Source organism: Acipenser ruthenus, chromosome 26 (assembly GCF_902713425.1).
Source record: "Acipenser ruthenus chromosome 26, fAciRut3.2 maternal haplotype, whole genome shotgun sequence".
NCBI classification, from domain to species: domain Eukaryota; kingdom Metazoa; phylum Chordata; class Actinopteri; order Acipenseriformes; family Acipenseridae; genus Acipenser; species Acipenser ruthenus.
Genome location: NC_081214.1, coordinates 5261155 through 5276451, shown reverse-complemented (window position 1 = coordinate 5276451; position 15297 = coordinate 5261155). Strand labels below are relative to the sequence as shown.

The 15297-nt window shown below is 38.8% G+C and overlaps 1 protein-coding gene across 4 annotated transcripts in view; it reads right to left on the bottom strand.

The window, feature by feature from the left end:
- The window catches only part of LOC117430827 (active breakpoint cluster region-related protein-like), a 130292-nt gene that overhangs the window by 72818 nt on the left and 42177 nt on the right, over positions 1-15297 (bottom strand). For 3 of the 4 annotated variants that reach the window (XM_059001012.1, XM_059001013.1, XM_034051328.3), the window contains exons 2-3: positions 14926-15107; positions 4523-4627 (exon numbers count right to left, since the gene is read on the bottom strand). In XM_059001012.1, coding sequence (XP_058856995.1) covers positions 4523-4627; positions 14926-15107 — 287 coding nt within the window. Of the gene's footprint in view, positions 1-4522; positions 4628-9810; positions 10200-14925; positions 15108-15297 lie in introns of those variants that run through there. The other variant, XM_034051329.3, reaches the window with a different exon arrangement.

Below are 15297 nucleotides of genomic sequence, written 5' to 3'. Positions count from 1 at the left end.
AATATTACATTTTCTAAAAGCTTTGTAAATTTACAAGCTTAAAAATACTATCTGGAAAATGCTCTGAAGATGACTGTGCTGCTGCTTTAAATGTTCCTCTCCTTTTACAACAGCGGGTATGATACCAAAGCATGTACGCACGCACACGCACACGTACACGCACAGTTCCACATCGCAGGTTGGATTTGACCTCGAATCACATGTGCTACTTGCTGAGCCAAACACAGTGACACAGTCTCAGTGTAAGAAAAGCAGCTTTGAATAGCCTTACTTGCATCACAAAAAAAAAATGCTTTTACAGTATTCCGCTGGCCCAACTCAAGATCTCAACATTCAGTACAACAAGGTATCAAAGGCTAAGGTATCTATTCAATCAATCTAAATCCCACTGTTTTTCAAATCAATATGCCCCCTCCCTCCCATACGAGAATGAATTACACTAAAGAGAGACTCACATGCACAGTTACTATAGATGTCTGGTTTGCATAATCTACACAAAGAGTTTTTTTAATAATCTAAAAAAGTGTCAGAATTCTCGCTTCTTCAAATTTCGGTCTTTCCTCGCCTTGACGTTTTTAATTCTGCTTCTAGAACACACATCTGAGAGCTCCACCAGCCTTCCTAACCCCCGTTGAGTGGTAGTGCAAACCAGCATGGAGGTGCACTCAGGATCACTGCCTCCTGCACGCTTCCTCCTAGTCACAGACTGCCAGGTCCTGTAACTCATCAGCTACAAACACTACAATCTATCTGGTGGCATCGATCCGTAGTGGAAAAGGGAACCAGATCCTCTCCTGGATCAATCCTTTCTGCTGTACTGTATGCCCTGCCTTTTTGTCACAGAGACAGGCATTGACCTTGTAACCCAAGGCAGGTGAGGGAAGGTCAGGTGTGTTAAGAAACAGCTCTAAATCAACTCCAGTTTTAATGCGACAAAGAATGCAAAAAGGGCACATTTTCTAAATAACACTTGTGTTTCACCCCCTCTGTTCATTGTAATGCTATTTTCCCAAGCCGCATGCGATCCGTGTTGATTGTGATTCAATATTTTAACACTCTAGAGGAGTGTGGTGAAAACAAGACAGAGACACTGAACGGGTGTTGTTATTTTTCTTTCCTAAACATATTCTTATTAACTGTAACAATTCTGTACAGTCATTGAAAGTTAGTTTGTTAATTAATGAACTTGTAACAGTGCATTCAATACAGCTACATGACTGAATGAGGTTCCTAGACCACTGATCATTATAATATGGCCATTTGTGTACCATCTCTAACACTATATGCTAGTTTCTTTACTATTGCCTTTCTACATTAATATCTCTCTTATTCCTCCTATTGTAACACTGGAATTATCCATTAATGACGGAATGCATGAGAAAAGATCCTGTTCATTATCTCTGGAGTCACCAGCAACTGCACCACACAACCCAATGCAACCTGAGTTTGCACTTCACAAGTGAAGATACTGGAATCACACCAGCAGGGCAGCATGAGTAGAATAGGCCGATACAATTGATGACAGATGCTTTTCATGTGCTCAATTTAAATGCCTCAGTGTTATTATATTTTCAGATGGACAAGCAACCTCATCTCCCGGAAAAAGCCTGGAGGTCACAGGTGTCTTTTCATAATTTATAATGGAAGCAAGATAAATCAGCTGCAGGCTGGGCACCACTGTTTCCAACTGCTGAAAGCTGACTATTAATAATTTGGCAGTTCCTACTGTATTACATTTAAAAATACAATTCAGTTATTATTATTTTTTTTTTTTAAATAATAAAAATATTTTAAATTATAAAAAAATATTGTTGAGCAAACCGCAGAGCATTAAAATAAAAAAAAAACATACATTAAATAGTCTACTACCATGAAGCGCCTGAAAACCCCAAACCAGATTAATGAAAGAAAACGTTCAGTAATTCTCTGTGAGCTGCATGAGAAGCCACAGTGGGGTTTTATTTTTGTATTTTGTATGCATATCAGTACCATACAATTAAAATCCCACACCATTCACAGTTTATTTTACTGTAAATATTAGGGTTGGCACCCTTTGGCAAGTGAGTACGGAACTAGGACCACTCCTGTAATCCTGCACTTCATGACAAAATAAATATAAATGTGTTTTTTTTTTTGTTTTTTTTTACAGGAACAGACTCAGATAAGGACACCCATTTATCACATACACATTCCTGGTAAGGAAATGTACCCTTTGCGATTGTATAGCCTAATTTACAAATATTTATCTCACAAGGCCCACTGTTTTAACAGGAAGGATTTTGATACTAATCTTATGCGAGAGCTAGGTATTAAGATTTTCAGCTTGAAACAAAAAACAGTTTTCTCTTCTAGAGACTCAGTAACCTCATCAGAAATAGAGCTTATTTTTAGACGCAGCCTGGGCAGTCATTGGTAAAGCACAAAGAACAATAACACAGACAATGTAGATGTGAAACTGAAATTATACTGTGGAAACAAAAAACTGCAAAGAAACTGATGCAGGTCATTCTACAGAGACCAGGTCTTGGATTTAGACTTTACCTGGTACAGAAACTTACAAATACTAAAAGAAACTTAAACACTCAATGATTGACACTTAATTGTTCCACTGGGTATTATTTATTACTTGGCTCCAGGTTCACAGTACAAAACGGTATTTTAGCCGTTTGAGAAACCCCAGACATTAAACCGGAAAGGCTGTTCTGTGGTCTTGCATTTCTCTGAGTTCGTGGGGTTGTTCTGCTTTAGAAAAAACATCAGCTCTCTGATCTCATGCATAGTGTGTGTGCCTCTAGTTACAATGCAAGGGGCTTCCAGGTGCATACCACAGACAGCATTGGTCACGTGGGTCCAGTCATACACTGAACATCAGAAAACCCCCTACTTTACTGGTCTGCCGTCTATGGAAATGCATGTGGTCATGTGTCATGTGATCCACAGGACATGTATACTATAAGCTGTGCAAGAGTTGTGTTCAACTATTTAGCAACGATCATGGGAAAGCAGAAGATGCAACATATAGTAATACGCGACAGTACCATAAATCATAAGGCACTGCAATTGCCACAATGCGCCTTGAGCTATGTGGTCACATCCAATATTGAAGTTATACTCTAAATGTTTTACCAATCAGTGTATTGGTGCTAATGTCATTGTAACAACACAGACAGGATACAAAGACGGAAGGCACTGTATTTGTATGACAGAGGCTTTGAGACCCACAGTATTACCTTATTGTAAGCTGAAAAATCATTCGCTCTGTAGATTCTGCTAGGGATTAGAAAAAGTGTTGCAGTTCATGCAAAATGAGGCTTGATAGGCAAGCCACTTGCCTGCCACCTGCTATACAGCTCAGTGGAACAGTACTGTACAGCCTTACAAAGCCTGTCTACCCTGTAGTAAACCAGTAGGACTGAGCGATTAGGTCTGATCAAGACAGCAGCTCTCTCTCTCTCTAAAATTTAAACAAGCAGCAAACCCTGTATTAAATCTTATAAAATGGAAAACAAGACGTCTCCTAAATATACCGTTTATTTAAATAGGTTACAGCCATGATGACAGAAATACGTTCCAGTACAAACTAGAGGAGAGTAAATTCCGAGAGGTCTAAAGACTTTGTTTTATTCCATTTAAATAGAAAGTTAAGCCTCTCTCCTTCATTTTATCTTGAACTAGATGTGTTTCTTTTCACTGACGGCGAAGAGAAGCCATATCTGTCTTGTACTATTTAAGAATTAGACCACTACTGAGGAAAATATTTATTGCAAAATCTGAAAAATATATCTACATAGAAAACGATTTGCATGGTATCATGTCTATAAACGCAAAACTAATTTAAAAATATATTTTGTTCTTCCCCACCTACTGGAAATATGTTTTTCATGGATCCACGCATTGGCCAAAAAAGTCTCTTACTGGAGGGTATTGCTGTCTGCACAGTAGTTTGCTTAGAATAGCATTTTCCCCAGAGAACTGCTTTGAAGTGGATATGCTGACCATGTAAAAAGACCTCTGGGCTGAAATAAAATCTACTAACATCTGCGCAAGCAGGAAACGTGGTTAAAGGGGATCCCAAAGAAAATGTGTTTTCAGCAAGAAAAAAAAAAATCCTATAAAATTAAAAACCTTACTTATTTAAAATATATCTCTATTAAGGTATTGATGTGACGTCAGACAGGGGATTTCCTATTTCAAGTCTGAACCGGTAAAGACCCTACAGTGTAGACGATTTGTTTTCTGTGTAAGCAGCTGATTTGCACACTTTGAAAGTCACAGTTTTTAAACACTGGTACTGCTGTTCCTGAGCCATGTGTTTTTAAATGTGTAAGTACTGTACAGTTCAGTAGTATACTGTGTTACTTTTCACAATGAGAGGTCACTATCGTTGACCTTGTGGAATCCTGGGGAGGGTGTTTTAAATGCTTCAGCATGTGTTGGATTACAGTACGTTTTTCTATAGAGGAATCAACATAACAATTACTTAAGGAGTACGCTGTACAAATGACTGAAGCAGAGGCATTACCAAGAGCAAGGCTTCCAGCTGGTTGATGTAAATCTCTTCACTGGCCAGGAACCCAGACAGAACCAACTTTCTCATCTCCAGACCTTTTTCTGCATACGTGTCCCCCTGAAACAAAAAGAACAATGGTCAACGGTTTCAATGTTTTTCCGTATGTTGTATGGGATTGACTGCAAACCTCATCGGCTGTTAATGGTTATTACAGCAGGTTACTGACAACATGTAGTGCCCAACCTCACGAGCCACTGGGTTGGCAGCGCATTCATTTCAATGATCTTTTTCTGGCTTAGCCTGAAATTACGAAGCTCCAGTTTTTCTTTAAAAGCTGTATATTTTCAATGAGGACCACTGGTTTAGATCCTTAGAATAGTGCTACAGCATGTGGGGTACACTGTCTGGAATGGTGCCACGCAAAATAAGATTCAAATGAAAATTCCAGGAAAAGAGCTCCATCTGTGGGTGAACTGATTGCTTTTCAACTGGCAGTTATATTGAAAAGAAGGAAGACCAGGCCCTTCTCAAGCACTCTTAATACTGAGAATCCATGCTGGAGAGGGTCTAGGCTTATTGTTGCCAGTTTACAGAGTTGCTCAATCTATGAACAGTATTAGGCAACAGCCATCACAAAAAACGTATTACTGGTACAGTGTGATAGTAAGGGTCTCAATCAATCAGCTTTGTGCCGGGGCTTGTGAGTAGTGCCGAGTTACATCTTATTTGCTACAGAATTGTAAATAGCATTTCACAGTATAATACTAATGACAATTTGGAGTAAATACCTCAATGTCTTTGAAACACATAGTTTAAAGATGCAGTAGTATTTATAACCGCGATATAAAAATATGCAGAACTAATAAAGCTACCACTATTACACTAATAACAAAAATCCAAACAGTGCAGTTCTATCTCTGTTTCCTTTCCAGACAGCCTGTCCCAAAATGCCAAAAGAGGTGGGAGCCAAACTCCACCTCTAAATGAATAAGTGGGAGCTGGCATTATATTCAGGTCAATCCCTTTCGAAATGCAAAGATGAATATTCAGGATGGAAATTGTGTTTTTGGCTGTATCTTCAAAGCTTGCAGTGACAGAATCAGCATACATGTAAACTAGGATTAAATCCACAACCAACAGTGGTTCTTAGACGGGCGTTTTGCAAAATGCAACTGAACATTCAGAGCAAGCCTTTGTTCTCTTAGCAATATGAAAATGGTGTGGTCCCTCACCCAAATAAGGCACGCCTACAGTACAACAACAAACCAGTTCAGGGTCTATAGCGTTTCTCATGCCTAGTGTTCTGTACCAAAACACTACTTACAAATGATATCATATCTAAATAGAATACATTTAAACAGAATATCAGTAATAGTGTTCTTTTTTTTTTTTTTTTTTTTAAAGACACAGCACCGAATTCCTAAAGCATATTATGTCTTTGTTTTCTTTGTGAAAAGATTTAGGATTATTAAAACAGCAAAACGTTGATGTTTTTTAATCACAATTAGGAAGTCACACACTGCAGTAATATTTGTCGGAAAGGCACCATCCAGGCCTAATTACTCCACGTTGTGTTAACTAGGATCACAGCCATTAACATAAGACTCTTCCTCATGTTAGTTTCTAATTGGATATTATATGTTGTTTCTGCATAGACCAGCATTTGCCAAGTTTAAAAATTGCTAAATAGGTGATCCGTCATGCACTGAAACCTGTGCAACGCCAATATGCTTCCCCACAACTTGAGGGTTTTATCAGAGGGTTTTATCAGTATGATCATCTATCATATAAGCAGAAACAACAACGGAGAATCATGCAGAACACACAAAATAGGGTATTAAACTGTATTACATATTTGGTAAATGTAGATGGTATACACAATCCCTTTAAATTATAAAGTGACTGTGACAGAACCAACAAATCCACCCAGCAGACACCGAGATCGCAATCTAAGACATGAAACAGCCATTTCTGTGCAACGGTGTCACAGTTGCTGCTGACGGAATTTCCTTTTCTTGCTGAAAAATGGTTCAAGCTGGAAATGGTCACAACCGCCACGAAACTATTTTGTTTGCTTGTAGGTCATCACGGGTTGAAGCACAGTCCCCCTGTGGCTCACAAAGCGTTTAAAACAAACCTCCTACTGGTTGCCTTGCCAAAATAGAGTTTTAATATTTTGATTAAAAAAAAAAAACTCAACAATAAAAAAGGTCAACATATTGACAATTCACACATTTCAAGTGGCCTGCTCGGGGGAATACTGTGTGTAGGCTGGGAAGAGTTTCTGCGATTGGAAAACCTGTTTTGCACAGAGGCCTTGAAGCACACAGGTTAGTATCGCTGCCTGTGACAGTCACTGTAGGACGTGAACATGCCTACAGGGGGAAGACAGTCAGGCAGATGCTACCTTTACCAGAAAAAAATGTTTGTGAATATAAACCCAAATTGCACCCTGCAGCTCAGAACTGGTGTGCAAAGAATTCTGTTGAGCTGGTTTAGTGTTGACAGAAACTATATGTTTTTCATACGAAAATTAATTAACCTAGGAGCATTCCGTCATTATAATCCATGTCATTGCATTTTATTCCCTTCATAAATTCAGTAGTATTTTCTGAAGCAGAACCAGTGTTTGAGCCTGATGGATAATTATCTAAGAAACTGCGATAGAGAATGAGCATTGAGGACAGACATGCAGTAACAGGATAATAAGCAGGTAAGAAACTGAATATCGTGAAAATGTGGATGATATAAAGTTTATTTAATCCTTGTTGTAGCCCCAACATAATAATAATAACTAAAAAAAAGATCGCACCGGAAATGTGCTTCTTTCATAACCAAGTATTGCATGGATTGCAATTAACAGCTAAAACAGATTTTTATCACAGTGCTTTAAAAAAGGGCAGCTATAAGGATAGCAGCACCTTTATTAATATAATTATATTGGGGATGTAGTGACCGGTGGCAAAAAGGGTGTTTTTTTTTGTTTATTGTTTTGTTCTGTTTCAATTATCATTCAAACAATAACAACATCACTGCACGTGTTCCCTGCGTGTCATAGCGCATCACTGCACGTGTTCCCTGCGTGTCATAGCGCATCACTGCACGTGTTCCCTGCGTGTCATAGCGCATCACTGCACGTGTTCCCTGCGTGTCATAGCGCATCACTGCACGTGTTCCCTGCGTGTCATAGCGCATCACTGCACATGTTCTCTGCGTGTCATAGCGCATCATTGCACGTGTTCTCTGCGTGTCATAGCGCATCACTGCACGTGTTCCCTGTGTGTCATAGCGCATCACTGCACGTGTTCCCTGCGTGTCATAGCGTGTCACTGCACGTGTTCCCTGCGTGTCATAGCGCATCACTGCACGTGTTCCCTGCGTGTCATAGCGTGTCACTGCACATGTTCCCTGCGTGTCATAGCGCATCACTGCACGTTGTTGTTTTCACATTTGCTTTTATATGTATGCTGCGTCTTTTCATCTGCAATTTCTCTCAGTATCCTTATTTTTCTATGTTATTTTTCCTTCTTATACAATCAAGATGGCCATCATAGTAGCAATGAGTGCCTGTGAATGATAGTTTAATTTAATTTAATATGTTTTAAATATAACTGGGAGAAAATGTATTTCTGTTATCTAAATATATATGTTTTGTATAGTATACAGTCATTACAGAATTGTGGAGGTGTGGGTGTTTCTGATCCCGGATTGGGTGTGTGATGAGATTGTCTTTTGGAGTGATGTTGTTTTGGAGGAGGTGAGGTTGCTGCTGTCTTGGGTTAGTTATCTGATGCTCAATATATTCCCTTCTGTAAATGTTACTTTATTTGTATTATTTTCTTTTTCCGTTTTTTTTTGTGTTTGTCCAGGGACTGCCAATGAAAATGAGCTCATTGCTAAATCTGGGTGCAATACATCTTATGACATGTCATAAATGTAAACAATTGTACGTGGTCCCTGTCAAATAAATACATAAATAATAATAAATAATATCCCATTGACAGACACGTTGAGCAGTACAACTGAAGGGGTAAGCCAATGGAAATGTAATACACTGAAGCACTTCCAATTACTTACCTTGGCTAAACAATTACACTGAAACTTTAGACAAATGTAGACAAAATACAGGCACCAGTACTGTGCTAGGCAAATTTGTGCAAGAAGATGTTATAAAAGGAAACTGCAGCGGCCCAAGTTAAGTCTGCCACATATTCCTCTATGCTGACAAAACTTAAAATTAGTGCCTTGAGGCTATGAACACGCCTTCAGCATCCAGTTACGCTAGAGGAAGTGGTTTGGGCGAGTTAATAAATTTGAACCTATACAATCCATGAAGTACCATTTTCTATTTAAAGTATAGAAAAAATCTAACACAGTATAATACCTGTTTATGCACCTCATGGTCTTGTATTGTTAGGTTAATAATCTTCATAGATGTGCGTGCCAGTGATACAAGCGGAGACAGGGGTTATGTTTCTGAGATAACAGAGAAAAATCCACACAGGCCAAATAACAATAATAAAAACAGATCTTCTTTCAATCCACAAAGCATGCGTGAACACACCCTGCTCTCGTTTCTACTTTTCATAACAATGCTACTGAAACCGCTGCATGTTTTTTAGACAGCAATGCCGTATTCACTGTACTCACAGCAGTAACACTCTGGAGTAATGTACAGGTTGTAAAGCAAAGAAACACTGTGGTTTATGCCTTCATTATCATTTTAGCTAACTTCTACCTCCAAGACTAAATAGCTTTTCTTATCTGTGGAATCACAAGTTTTCAGGTTCTTCTATAGGATCGTGTCAACATGTTAGGACAGTCAAGTAATAAACCAGCACAAAACAGACAAAACTAGAGGCATGGAATCTAAAAAGAAATCAGAAGGGACTTGAAGCCGGGTGTCTGCATTTCCAATGATATGCAGTTCAAGACTATGCAGTTAACAGCACTCAGTGGGTTCCATAACCAAACAGCTAGAAATTAAAAAACTGCACAACTTTATTTTTAGCACAGCCGGTAACAAACGGAATGTAAAATGCATTTAGATTTTTCCTTCCCCACACAAGTTAAAAATCAGCCTGCTAAAAAGTACAATTTAGGTTTAAAAAGACAAAACAAAAGCAGAAACAAATAAAACAAACAAATAAAAGAACTGGATTCAGGTCATGCTTTTAAACCATTCATTCTGCTCTGGTTTTAACTCAATCATGCAAGTCTTACATCTGGATTAAATCTGCACGGTGCAGCTGCCAAAACTTTAAAACTTTTTTTTTAGTTTTTTATAATGTATTCCCCACCTTAAACGGTGATTCCGGAGTCAGGGGACTTTCCAAGTCATAGACCCCCGTATAAAACACATCTTCATCTTGCAGAACTTTATCCAGGAGTCCGATCACAACCTCCACCTCCTCCTCCTCCTCCATGGCTTGCCGTGTTCCCTTGTGATCAGCCTGTTACACTTGCAGAGGCCTACGCCAACACATGAGCCTTCCCCGAGTTCATTGAAAGCCAGCCGCCGACCCGATGAAAGAACCTATTATGATTTTCTCTCTGATATTCCGTGTCACTCAGAAGGCGCTCAGCAAATATTTACACACACCCCCCCCTGTCTCCCTTGAAAAGCACAGCACAGCTAGCTTGTCTATGAACAGGCTTGCCTCACTCTCTGCAGCTACTTGTGCAGCTACTGACACATTCTTCCTGATTGTCAGTGTTCAGAAATTGCTGTAGATGTCATGAAGTCAGTCAGATAAAATAAGCCACTTCCTTAAAGGCCTTTTCCTCATTTGTGGAAGCCCTGCGTGTTTAATCTCTTAACCCCGTGTGGACTGGAACATAGTGAGTGTGAATAGGGGGAAAAGAATGTACAGTAGGCATTGTGTGTGAGTACAACGTTTTTGTTCCATTACTAATTCTAAAAGGAGCTATTTTAAACGGAGGGAGGGTTGGAGTTTGAGACAAATTAAAGGCAACATGGTTCTACACCCACAATGTCTGTCTTGTAAAGTTAACCACATGTCTTATGTTGTAAGGGGGTTTAATTGCAAATATATATATATATATATATATTACACATCTGTTAGGATTTTTTTTTTCTTCCAGTTAATCATTGTGGGAATCAAATAAGTCACCAATACACAGACAGGAACACAGTGTAGTGTTTTGCTTGTAGGAAGAAGACAACAAAATAACTGGTACAGCTTTCATATTTTAGGAACTGAAACTGCTACTTTTGGGATATTGGCAATGTATGAAATGGGAAAAACATGACAGCACTACAGTAGTCTTAAACTTTATTTATTTGACATATATATACACACACAGGCACACACACACACGCACACACACACACACACACACACACACAGTATATGTAAATGAAGAGGGTTTTTTTATGTTTTTTTTTTATGTACACAAGGTTTAAATGATAAAAAAAAAATATTCATAAACTGTTGTAAAGACACCAAAAATATTTAAGCACTTTTCTAAAAACAAGCTGTTGGAAGGAACTGTTACTGTGTGTTTGGTATTTTAACTAAATACTGTACAGCTAAAACTAAACCGATGAAAGCTCAAAAACTTGCAATGCATCTTGAACCAAAGTCATTGTATTTATCTTGCTCTTATTGTATTACTTGTACTGTAGCACTTGAAATGTATTTGCTTACGATTGTAAGTCGCCCTGGATAAGGGCGTCTGCTAAGAAATAAATAAATAATAATAATACAGCAATACCCCTTTATCTACTTTGGTAAGGGCGTGCCAGTCTCCTAGACACAGTCACGTGGAAGGTAGGCACCCACCCACCGTCAACATACTTTGTCAAGGGGAAAGTTTCTGTTCCTTGAGAAGCAAGGAACTTTTTTTTATAAATCTTTACAGAAAGAAAGCAAAACAATAGCATACCCTACATGCAACGTTCTTTAAATAATACTATATACTTTTAGTCATCATTTTATTTGACTATTTTGTCATTTTATTTCAACTTTTAGGTTTGACTCCGTATCCGGAGCACTTGTTCATACACGTGACAAACATCCAAATCTTTATAAACTTATATCATGATTCACCTTGTCAGCTGACACACTGCACTGCAGGACAAGTCTGTACTTCAAACACAGGGAGTAAACTGCTATCAGACAGGCAGGCAGCCCTCAGAAGAAAAGCTTTTGGTGGATTCTCAGCTAAAGCAACGTCCTAAAGAGGAGGTTGGAGATATACAGCAGTATCCCCACAGCTGACTTCTATAAGCAATACAGTATAATTGTCATTACTTCTGAAACTGGGACTGACTGGTGCTTTGAGATTACAAAGTAACAGTATCGTCAAGTATGGTCTAGTCCAGGATTGCTTGAGAGAGGCTGAGGTCTGAGGGGGTCTACAGGTCAGGACTGAGATGTGGTGAAGCGAGGGGCAACTTTTACAAGATGTGCTGCCACTGTTCCTTTTCATACATAAATCAACTTCTCATAGCTATTCTCATGCATATTTTTATTGCAACCGTTTGTATGCTTGCTCGTTTCTCATCGTTTCTTATCAACCTTAGTGGTTTCATACAGGTTTCGGTAAGTGGCTTTGCTAATTTTAATCACACTACTGTACACTATCTCCAGTCTCTTTCGATAATAAAAACACCCTGTGTTACAACGTTGGAAGGTCAAGGAAAGTGGAAAGAACACTATACAAATAAACTAGCAGCTAATGAAAAGGCCTGTCAGGTGACTTACTCTAGCAGTGCTGTATACCAAACGCTGTTAAAATAATCATTAACTAGGGTTTAAATACAAGTCAAGCGTGTTAATGCAATAAAAAAAAAGATTATGAAACACAAAGAAAAGTGCTATTGAGACATAAGCAAAGATCCTGTCTGACCAGAGGAATGACAGCTCTTACACGGCAAGCTATTTTCATTAAAATGACAGGTCGCAATACATTTCCCACTTGAGAAATCCTGCCATTTTCTCACCAGCTGGTTCAATCATACACTAATGGATACAACTAAAGAGGATTTCAGCCATCCACCCACTCACTCACTCACTCACTCACTCACAATCAATTACTTCAACATATACTTGCACTACAGCAGCTGTTTGTTTACCATGCTGATTATAAGTTATGCATATTTTACAAATAACGCTCAAGCACAAATACTGTATATGCGGTTCACTGTCCGAAGTCTAAATGTTATCTTATTGTCAGAGCGTTGCTACAATCCTAGTGTAAAGGTTCAGACAATAACAACTTGTATTGAACCGTACCTCAAATCTTGTATTAGGACATGTTTGAGATTGCGCCTGTAGATTTTTAGTTCACTGTGATCAAAGATAAAAAAGATAATGACCTTTATACAAACTTGTAATATCTGGACTGTTGGTTACCAATCAGCATTTAGCAGCATTTTATAAATAGAAGGTAATTTCCTTTTTGCAAAAAGCAATGCATGGTGCATGCAAAACAAACTACCACCATGCTGCTGCAAAATGTATGCACTGCTGTACTGTATCACAAAGGTACAGCTTGATCAAAACTCATATATGTCACTAAAACATTTCAAAATACCCTTTTAATATATAACTGCACACATGTACTGTAATTCTGCATATCCTGTACCATTGTTTTTTTTATTTTTATTAATGCTTGTAAGGTCTGCTGTATTCCACTAGATGGTGCCAGCATCAACTGCATTGGTTACATTCTACAAAAGCAGCAAAGAAATGCTGAAGTGTCTTTGAAAAGCTTGTCAGAATGAAATCCAGTAGCATGCAGGAGTTTCAAACCCTTACCCTTGCTTTAATACATGAAAACTATACAGGCAGAACAAGGCTTCAGCTTGCATGACATGTCTGAGGGGATTAGTCAAATTCTTTACATTATAATAAATCCACAGCATCCCTCATCTTACAGCTCCAAGTACTTCCTGCTTAAAATGTACCAAAGTATGCCAGCTAATCACTGCTGTCTTCAAAGCATGTGTTGCATTTCAAAGCAGGAAATGACCCTTACCAGTTTTAAGACAAACAATTAAACTGAAAACTACTTGCAGCCTGCAAGGAACTTGTAGTTTTGAATAATAATTAATTATTGTGGCCCTGATTAAATATTGCACCCGGTGTTATGCAATGAGCTTCCAGGTATAGTATATCTTTTTCTTTTACCTATAAGATAATCTGCAGATACTGTACTGGATTTTTATTTTTTTAAAACTATTCATAAACTGTTGTAAAGAGACCAAAAATATTTAAGCACTTTTCTAAAACATGCAATGCAGCTGTTGGAAGGAATTGTTACAGTGTGTTTGTTATTTTGACGACAGCTCAAATTGAACCGATGGAAGCTCAAAAACTTTTACTGCCAATACAGCAATACCCCTTTATCTACTCTGGTAAGGGCGTGCCAGTCTCCTAAACACAGTCACGTGGAAGGCAGCTACCCACCCACCGTCAACCAATCAATATAGTAAGTATGTAAATCAGCATGTTTTACTGCTTTGACATTCACTGTGAAATATTCCCAATCCTGTATCTGAAAGATAACATTAAGGTCCTTTACTAGCCATTAGTGACTGCTGCTGACCAGTCAGGTTAAGGGAAATCTCTCTTTGCAGCCTAGACCTTATCATTGTGCAGGAAGGGGTTAGGGCTCACATGGCTTAGTGACATTGTGCAATCCTGTGGCTTTCATTTATAACCCTTACTCATGATCACATATGTTTCCTTCAGTCACAACATTCCTCATGCAACTTACTCAGTCATCCCCTGTATACAGTGTGTGGTAGGTCAAGTGTATATATGAGACACAACAGAAAAATATTACAGCTATACTGACAGGACAGGTTTCTAGCAGTCTACCTTGACAATGTTACAGTGAATACTGTGTAATGTAAATCACTGGATAACTGAGTCAATGCCATATTGCAATAAAACAATACTATTCATCTAGTACAGACTGCATTGGTTAATTGAATCAACCACTTTATGTAATCAAGATGCAGGTGTAGAAATGTGATTACACTGAGAGATTTTCACTGCAGACACATCAAATAAAGAACAGAAAAGATGCACAGTCCAATAACATATGACATGGAAATGACTTAACTGAGCAAAACAGAACAGAACACAACAGTACATTTTAAAAGCTGTACGTGCCACACTATCACATTCAATTTTCTACCCAGTCAGACAAACAGGCATGTTCTGGTACCTGCTTGCAGCAGTCGAAGGTAATGAACTTTAAAGGTAAGAACCTAAACATTTTGCAAAGTTACCTAGCATTGAAAAAGTTCCCATGTTTATACATACAGCAGTTTAAGATCTCTATGTAATTGGAGTAAAGCCCTCTGCAAGCCACTGGTTCATGACGTTATGTACCTCTCAGCCACTCCATTCTTCATTCCCATGATAAACTGTACCTACCCCAGGCACTAGGATGTCATTCGGGGATGGGGACACTGCGTCTCCGCTGTCTTGACTCCTAGCACTGAGCTGAGGGGACATGGTGGGGGACTCGTCAATGAAGGGCATGGTCTCTGAGCCGTCCTGGGATTTGTGTTCGTCTGTGGCATCCCCATCGTATCCGTCAGTGTTGTAGTTGAAATCTGTGACGAGGAACAGAAAGGGAGCCTGAGTACCTTTGACAAGGCTTTTCAGAGCAAAGGAACACTGGACGCACTTCTTGGCCATATCTTTTTTGGAACTAACTTTGTTAAGAGCTTGCGCAAGCTTTTTGTTTTTGAAAGAAACATGTGGAAAACCAAAAGAACTCCTGACCACTACGACACATGCATG